General features: G+C 38.6%; 1 protein-coding gene across 1 annotated transcript; it reads left to right on the top strand.

Moving 5' to 3' along the window:
• The first annotated feature begins 1,003 nt into the window (after nt 1-1,003).
• Nucleotides 1,004-8,015, top strand: LOC149384077 (phospholipid-transporting ATPase 10-like). Its single transcript, XM_089628079.1, has 12 exons — nt 1,004-1,738; nt 2,802-3,908; nt 4,015-4,244; nt 4,449-4,559; nt 5,078-5,354; nt 5,451-5,539; nt 5,710-5,821; nt 5,914-6,123; nt 6,233-6,358; nt 6,478-6,576; nt 6,760-6,951; nt 7,105-8,015. The coding sequence occupies exons 1-12, from the start codon at nt 1,346-1,348 to the stop codon at nt 7,735-7,737; spliced, it is 3,579 nt and encodes a 1,192-aa protein (XP_089484205.1). The 5' UTR covers nt 1,004-1,345; the 3' UTR covers nt 7,738-8,015.
• The last annotated feature ends 1,121 nt before the right edge of the window (nt 8,016-9,136 follow it).

Raw genomic sequence — 9,136 nt, 5'->3', positions numbered from 1 at the left:
CTCTAGGGACCAATTTACAATTGGAATAAGAAAAAGAATTTGCAACACCAAATAACTTAATTCGAAAATCTTGGAGATTTTTATTTTTATTTTTTGAAGTTTTTATTTTTGGTGATATGACGCGTATCATAAATATGATGTGTAATACATGTACACATATTTTATTTATTACTATAATGATATGGTGCAATATGCTGTGTAATATATGTTCACTTATTTACTATAGTGATATGTTGCAATATATACTTTTTTTTTTAACCAAACACGAGACTTTTCATTAGACACTAGAAGAAATATTCATATATATAAATATCAAACACATTTTCACAAAAAAAAAAAAAATAATAATTAGGAGCTTAAACCGTAAAATGATATTCAAAATTAAAATCAAGTGATGACACATCGTGTAAACAAAATGTACACACTTCATTTAGTATAATTCTATAGCTAGTTCGAAAATCTCTTTGATTATAATACATTAATAATTTAAGAAGTTTATTATTTTCTCATCTAACATATAATTACAAACTTTTAATTTTTACATAATTTTTTCACCAATCGCAGTCCTTTAAATGTTACCGTCACCTCTGGAGTTCCTAAATTTTACTGGTTCTCGAGAGATACAATCTTTAAACTATTTTCTAAATTAGACGATGATTCAAACTACGCATTGTATACCATTTTACTTATTTATATCATCTTAATTCAAATACAACTTATACAAGATACACGAAATTGACTGTTCAAATCGTTTTTCATGGTCAATTAATTTTAAAAAGACGCGACAAATTAAAATCACGAGGAGAACCTGAGAAATAGTCAAATAATTCAAGGGGGGAAGTAATTTTTTTTTTTTTTTTTGGGTATATTCCATTCATAATCATTTGATGAAATTCAAAGAAACCCCACAACAACAAAAGAACGCCACAGGGATCAAATCCATTGGTGTGTATATAAATTATAAAATATTTACGAAGTTAGCACAAAACTAAAGACCACGTTGGATTTTGGCGATGCTTTGCTTTTAGCTAGAGAGCCTAGAAAAGTCAAAGCTGTCATTTTATTATTGTACATAGTTGATATTTATTAAATTTCTTAAGACGTACATTAGAAAAAAAAAATTGGAGAAAGAGAGAAGGATTGTTCATCACGTTTCTCTCCTACCATACATAGCCCTCGGTGTAGTAGCTTTTCTTCAATTCATTTGTATAGGGAAAAAAAAAAGAAAAAAAAAGAAGCAACTCTTTCTCTCCCAGATTCATTTCCGTTACCCACTAATTAGGGTTTGGTTAATTAGTTATTAGGTCTTAATATTTATCATCGTAAACTGTACATAGATAAATTAATGGGTAAAGCAAGAGGAAGAAGAAAGAAGCAACAGTTCAGCAGAATCCACGCGTTCTCGTGTGGGAGAGCGTCGTTCAAGACCGACCACTCGCTGATCGGAGGCCCGGGATTCTCGAGGGTGGTCCACTGCGGCGACTCCGATGACGTAATTCCGGCGAGTTACGGGGGTAATTACGTAACGACGACCAAGTACACGGTGGCGACTTTTTTCCCGAAGTCGCTGTTCGAGCAGTTCAGGAGAGTGGCGAACGTGTATTTCCTGCTCTGCGCTGTCTTGTCGTTCACGCCTCTCTCGCCGTACTCCGCCGTCAGCAACGTCGTACCGCTCGTCGTCGTTATGGGCGTCACTATGGCCAAAGAGATGCTCGAAGATTGGAAGAGAAAACAACAAGTAACTTTTTTTCTTTTTTTTTTTTAAATTGTTTAGATTTGTTTTGCCATTTTTTTTTTTTTTTACTTTGAAGCTTGGCATTATTATATTGTCAATCATTCATTGCTTTTAGATAGTAGGATAGCCTGGCATTGGTAGTAAATTTTGTGGGATTTAATTGACCAAGGTAATCATGTTTTTTTTTTTTAATTTTTTAATTTATTTTTAAAATTTGTTTCCCCCTTCTTGTTTGAGTGGAAGCTTCGTATTATTGGTCAACGTTAATTTTTGTTAGCTTTTTTTTTTTTTTTTTTTTGAAGGATTAATTTTTGTTAGTTTAATGTTCATAGTAGTGCCTAATCTTTCTGGCTTGAATTTGACTTAACATTTAAGCGTTTAAAAGGGAGCTTGGGAGTTTAAAAAAAAAAAAAAGGAAGCTTGGCACTTAAAAAAAATAATGAAATAAGAGCTTGGCATTATTAGTAAATTTTGTTGGATTTTATTGAACAATAATAGTCTCTTTTTTTTCTTTTTCTTTTTATATGGTTGGCCATTTTCGTTTTTAATGAAAACTGGGCATTATCAGTTTTTTTTTTTTTTTAAAGTTTATATGTACATATTGCTAATCTTTTTTTGCTTAGATTTGAGTCATTTGACTTACAATTAAGCGTTGAAAAGGAAGCCTGGCATTAGTAGTAAATTTAATTATCCAAGATATCATGTTTTTCGTTTACTCTTTTATTTGTTGGGCCGTTCGTGTTTTCATTGAAACTTAAAAATCTTATTTAAAATTAAATGTTTATATTGCTAACCTTTCTTGCTTATATTTGACTTCAATTAAGTGTTTTAAAGGAAGCCTGTATTAGTAGTAAATTTTGTTCCATTTAATTAAGATAGTTGGGAGCTTTGACTGTCCATATTTTTGTCCACTTAAAATCTTTCTTCGGGAACTATGAAAATTTGTTCTTTATGTTTTTTTTTTTTTTTTTTTAATGATAATGTTAATTTTTATGGCTTCTAAATGATATGGATATGGACTTTAAATTATTATTTATTATTTTTAATTTGACATGACTTGTGTTAGGACATTGAAGTGAACAAACGGAAAGTGAAGGCACATTCCGGCGAGGGAATATTCGAGGACACGAAATGGAAGGATCTGAGAGTCGGCGACGTGGTGAGAGTGGAAAAAGATCAATTTTTTCCGGCGGATCTCATTCTTCTCTCCTCCAACTTCGAAGAAGCGATCTGCTACGTCGAAACCACAAACCTCGACGGTGAAACCAATCTCAAACTCAAGCAGTCCGCGGAGTCAACTTCGAACCTCAACGACGACTCGAGCTTCGCAGATTTCAAGGCCGTTATCAGATGCGAAGATCCGAACGCCAATCTGTACACCTTCGTCGGAAGTTTGGAGGTGGAAGGACAAAACTACCCTCTCTCGCCTGAACAGCTCTTGCTCCGAGACTCGAAGTTGAGGAACACGGAGTTCGTCTATGGCGTCGTGATTTTCGCCGGAAACGATACGAAGGTGATGCAGAACTCGACTCCGCCGCCTTCGAAGCGGAGCAAGATCGAGCGGAGGATGGACAAGATCGTGTATTTCTTGTTCGCGCTTCTGGTTTCGATGTCTTTCGTCGGAGCTGTTTATTTCGGCGTTGCTACGAAGGATGACCTAGAAGAAGGTCGGAATCGGTGGTATCTCCGGCCGGACGAGACGACGGTGTACTACGATCCGAATCGATGGGCGATCGCGGCGATTCTTCAATTCTTGACGGCTTTGATGCTCTACAGCTATCTGATTCCGATCTCGCTGTACGTCTCGATCGAGATCGTGAAAGTCCTTCAGAGCGTGTTCATCAACCGCGATCTGAAAATGTACCACGAGGAGACCGATAAGCCGGCTCGGGCGAGGACCTCGAACCTCAACGAAGAGCTCGGTCAAGTCGACACGATTCTTTCGGACAAGACCGGGACGTTGACTTGCAACTCCATGGAGTTCATCAAGTGCTCCATCGCCGGGACAGCCTATGGCCGCGGAGTCACCGAAGTGGAGATCGCCATGGCCAATAAGACGAACAAGGCATCTATAAATCGCGATCGTGATCGTGATCGCGTCGATGCAAAGCCGTCGACAATCAAAGGCTTCAACTTCACCGACGAACGAATCGCCAACGGTAGATGGACAAAGGTATGAATAGAACTACCAAAACAAAAAGATAACAAAAGCCTTTTACTATCAGCTATTTCTATCTATATTAGTTATATTCATGGATGAGAATGAATGATGCAAATAGGAGCCTAGAGCGAATGTGATACGGATGTTTCTGAGGTCGCTGGCGATATGTCACACGGCTTTGCCGGAAGTGGACGAAGAGACGGGGACGATGACGTACGAAGCGGAATCGCCGGACGAGGCGGCTTTTGTGATCGCGGCAAGGGAGCTCGGATTCAAGTTCTACGACAGGACTCACACCACCATCTCAATCCAGGAGCTCGATCCCATCTCTGCCACTCAAGTCCAACGGTAAGCCTATCTGCAGAATTTTATAGCCAAGTTTCCAAATTCCAGTTGCTGATGATTCAATTTCATGGAAATGTCATTGGCTGATGAAAATATTATAAATTTCACTGATATTCTTGTCATATGATTCTTTGTTTATTACGTTTATTAAAAAGAAATCAAGAACTTATATCTGGGTTTTTTTTTTTTTTTTTTTTTATCTCACAGAAAATATAAGCTTTTGAACGTACTAGAGTTTAGTAGCTCAAGAAAGCGAATGTCCGTGATTGTGAGAGACGACAAGGGAAAGATACTGCTGATTACTAAAGGCGCAGACAGGTTTTAATACTCAGACTTTTTGTTGCTAATTATTATTATTATTTGGAGTTGGTAAAGGAATGCGTTTAGAAGTTCGTTTGGTAGAATAGAGGCGTCTCTCGAATACCCTGCAAATTGCTTAATATTATTTTTTTAATTTCGCAACACAAACGAGTTTGCTTGCTTTGCTTGGTACTCAAGAAATGGTAGTAGTTAGATTATGCATATAATTAAAACGAATTTAGAATAATCAGAAGTTGCTAAGTCTCAAAATAGGTATGATCTTCCTTTTGTTGAATACATGTCTCTCAAATACCCTGCAATTTGTATGAATATTTGTAATGCACGACACAAACAGAGTTTACTTGCTTTGCTTGGTACTCAAGAAATGGTAGTAGAAAAAGATCCTCCGAGATGGAAGCTCAATAAATTCAGTGCAGTTGATATAGTCAGGAGCTTCCAGTTAATGGATGAATTAGAAAATCATACGTGGATTTTCCTTGTGATGGTACTTAATTAAGATGGTTCTCTACAAGCAGTGTCATGTTCGAAAAGCTGGCAAAGAACGGGAGGGAGTTCGAAGAGAGGACAAAGAGACACATTGACGAATACGCGGACGCGGGTTTGAGGACGTTGGTGGTGGCGTACCGAATGATCGACGAAGAAGAGTACAACGATTTCAACAAGGCAATCACGGAGGCCAAGAGCGCCGTGAGTGCAGACAGAGAGGAAATGGTCGAGGCCGTGGCTGAGAAAGTTGAGAGGGAACTGATTCTCCTCGGTGCCACCGCTGTCGAGGACAAGCTACAAAATGGGGTGCGTGTAAATTCGGGACTAAAAAAACTTATTGAAATGAAATCTAGGTGTTTTTGGACTAAATAAGGCTTGTCTGTGTTGGTTCTTATAAAATAGGTTCCGGAGTGCATTGACAAGCTTGCACAGGCCGGGATTAAAATCTGGGTGTTGACCGGTGATAAAATGGAGACAGCGATCAATATCGGGTATGTTTTACAAAATTGAAAAAAAAAATTTGGAAAGTGAAGATCATTCTGTGTCATTTAGAGGGCAGATATCATCATTGTTCATTTAAACGAAAACTTTATCAAACAAGGCCTTGGTGCCAAAATCATGGACTGTCCTGATTGCATTTATTTCTCTTTTTCGATTCCAGGTTTGCATGTAGTTTGCTCAGACAAGAGATGAAGCAGATAATAATTAGCTCTGAGACTCCCGAAGCAAAAGCGTTGGAGAAAATCGAAGACAAATCCACTGCTGCAGTCTCGGTAAACTCTTATTCTCATGATCATGATTTCTTTTCCATTTGTGGAAAGAATATTAGACTCTCGAGCTAAGAAATCAAACCTTGTCTTCATAGGGTATCAAAGCGAGCATAATTCAACAGATATCGGCTGCAAAGCAAATGCTATACACAACGAACGAAAAGTCTGAGGCATTGGCTTTAATCATCGATGGAAAGTCTCTCACTTACGCATTACAAGACGATGTAAAAGAAATGTTTTTAGACCTTGCCATTGGCTGCGCTTCGGTTATATGTTGCAGGTCGTCGCCGAAACAAAAAGCACTTGTAAGTTTCGAATGCATTTTCCCTCAGTTTTTGCTTGCTTGTTACAAAAAAGAAAAGAAAAGAAAAGAAAAAAAAAAGAATGCTTTAGTCTAATAGAGGCTCGATTCAGGTCACAAGACTGGTTAAGACTAGAACCGGTAACACAACTCTGGCGATCGGAGACGGAGCTAACGATGTTGGAATGCTCCAAGAAGCTGACATTGGTATTGGTATCAGCGGCGTTGAAGGAATGCAGGTAAAAATATGTGTATATACTCATTCACATATTAAAGTATCTAATCAATAAATCCCATGTGAGGTTTCTTTTGATTCAATATACTCATTTTGTTCGTTCGTTGTCTCTCCGTATTTTAGGCAGTGATGTCGAGCGACATTGCAATCGCGCAGTTCCGTTACTTGGAACGCTTGCTGCTTGTTCATGGCCACTGGTGCTACAGAAGAATTTCATCAATGGTAAGCAAACTCACACAGAAGTCTTTCTGATTGTATTGAGTTATCTTTTGTTTGGTTTTTAATCGTAAATAGTGATGACATTTTATTCAAAAATTTAGTTTGAACCAAAATGTCACTTGAAATATTGAGTCTAAGGTATATATGCTAAATAACCTTTTTTTATCCATGGTTTTATGTTGGCAGATATGCTATTTCTTCTACAAGAACATCGCTTTCGGCTTAACCCTCTTCTTGTACGGGATATACTCATCATTCGCGGGCCAACCCTTGTACAACGATTGGTATCTCTCCCTCTACAACGTCTTTTTCACCTCCCTTCCCGTCATCGCATTGGGAGTTTTCGACAAAGACGTCACAGCCAAGTTCTGTCTCAAGGTAATCCGAACAACATCTCCAAAATTATTCTTTCATGCTAAAAGTTCCAAATTAGTATTACACCATTTTGTTCAGAAAATTATTTGCGCTAAAAAAATAACGAAAATGTCGATGAGCTGAAACTTCCATATCCCATTCTTACATCCAAAACAGTTTCCGTTGCTGTACCAAGAAGGCATACAGAACGTGTTGTTCAGCTGGGCCCGGATCTTGGGCTGGGCGTTCAACGGAGCCCTGACAGCTGTCCTCATATTCTTCCTCTGCACTCGATCCCTCGAACACCAAGCCTTCCGGAGCGGCGGCGAGGTGGCGGGGCTCGAGGTGCTGGGAGCCACGATGTACACGTGTGTCGTGTGGGCCGTGAACTGCCAGATGGCGCTCTCCATCACCTACTTCACCTACGTCCAGCACGCCTTCGTCTGGGGCGGGATCGTCTTTTGGTACCTCTTCCAGCTGGCGTACGGGGCCGCCGCCCCTTACCTGTCCACCACCGCGTTCCGGGTCCTGTCCGAGGCCTGCGGGCCCGCCCCGACGTACTGGCTCGTCACCCTATTGGCCGTCACGGCCTCGCTGCTGCCGTATTTCGCGTACGCGTCGGTGCAGATCAGGTTCTTCCCGATGCACCACCAGATGATCCAGTGGATGAGGAAAGACGGTCACTCCGACGATCCCGAGTACTGCCAGGTCGTCAGACAGAGGTCGATACGGCCCACCACCGTGGGATACACCGCCAGGATCGAGGCCAGGTCGAAGAGATTCGACTTCAACCCCGACTTATTAGTCTGACACTTCCCACATTTATGTACAGTTTTTTTTTTTCGGCTCTAGAGGAAATTTTTTATTTTTTCATTTTTTTTAAGTGTACATATGTAATATTCGGAATATATATATACCAGATTTTGTTCGGTGCTTGACGAGAGGGGGAAAATAAAAAGAGGATCTCTCAAGTGCCTCTTTTCCCTGGTTTTTCAGGGTAGAGATTTTGGGCTATAGTTTTCTTTGGTATTTTCTCACATTGATTACAAGATGTACCATATTGATGAATTATGTCAGATTCAGTTTTCCCTTTCAGTTTCTTTCATGCACGTCTTCCCTGATCTATTTAGCCTATTTAAGAGTTCAAAATCATATAATAATCGGACCATATTAATATATATTAAAAGCTTTACAAATTTGCACCTTCAATGAACCTGGGCTGTTCGAATTAGACAAGAACACAATAACCTCTATTTTGCATGGTAATTTTACTTGCCAAAGGAAAGTTACATCAAATGGTTAATACATATTTACATATTTACCAGGTATACATAGGATGCTTCATACATATTTACTAGAGATAAATTTCACTAGAGTAAATTTTTTCTTCAAACCATGTTCTATAAAAAAATAATAATAATAATAATTTGAGCCAATTTTAATCTCCAAAGCACGAAAAATGTAATGATTAGGAGCTAAGTCTTATTCGTCAATCAAGACAAGGGATAAAGCAAACAACATAGTGCACATAGCTTGAAATTAAGCTGCATCGACGTGAAAGTGAATTCATCAACCAAAAGAATATTGAAATTGTCATGAAGAACATGAATCCGAATTCGGATTAAAGAGATTAGAACAAACAATTAATTTGAAATTGATATTGAAATCCCCTTGCAAAAGAAAAAATAATCGAAATAAACAACATGTTGGAATAATAGAGAGTTTTGATAATAGAAGTGTATTTATTATCTAATGGGTTGCTGACTTTAGGCAAATATTTGAGTGGGGTCCACTCAACGAAATTTGATAATTCCTTCGTATTATTCTTCCTTGCGGAATAGGGTATAATATCGATTATAAGTTTGCCAAAATCGGAGCTATAATGAATGAGAAATTGATGCTCAAAGTATGCTTAACGAACACATTTGTTATGTGTAAATGATATGAAGTTCAAAAGTTCCATATGGGTTGGGTAAGTTTGTTGTGTAGTGTATATATACTATCATCTTTCTTTAGTGGATAAGCAAATACAAGAGAGAAGAGTGTGGGTGGGTTAACTCTTAACCCCTCGCGCGAGCCGCCGCAGCGGGAATGTCTCGGGCTTGGGCCTTGGTCCAATTCTATATTTTTATTGAAATTTTCACTTCATAAATTTGTTAATTCCACAAATAACTTGTGTTGTTATGGTGGAAATTAGCTTTGTACCGTG

Source organism: Urtica dioica, chromosome 10, assembly GCF_054948205.1.
Source record: "Urtica dioica subsp. dioica isolate 48M chromosome 10, U.dioica_male_clone48M_v1_H2, whole genome shotgun sequence".
Taxonomy (NCBI): Eukaryota; Viridiplantae; Streptophyta; class Magnoliopsida; order Rosales; family Urticaceae; genus Urtica; species Urtica dioica.
Note: the sequence above shows the minus strand (reverse complement) of the source record. Positions and strands in the feature narration are given on the sequence as shown.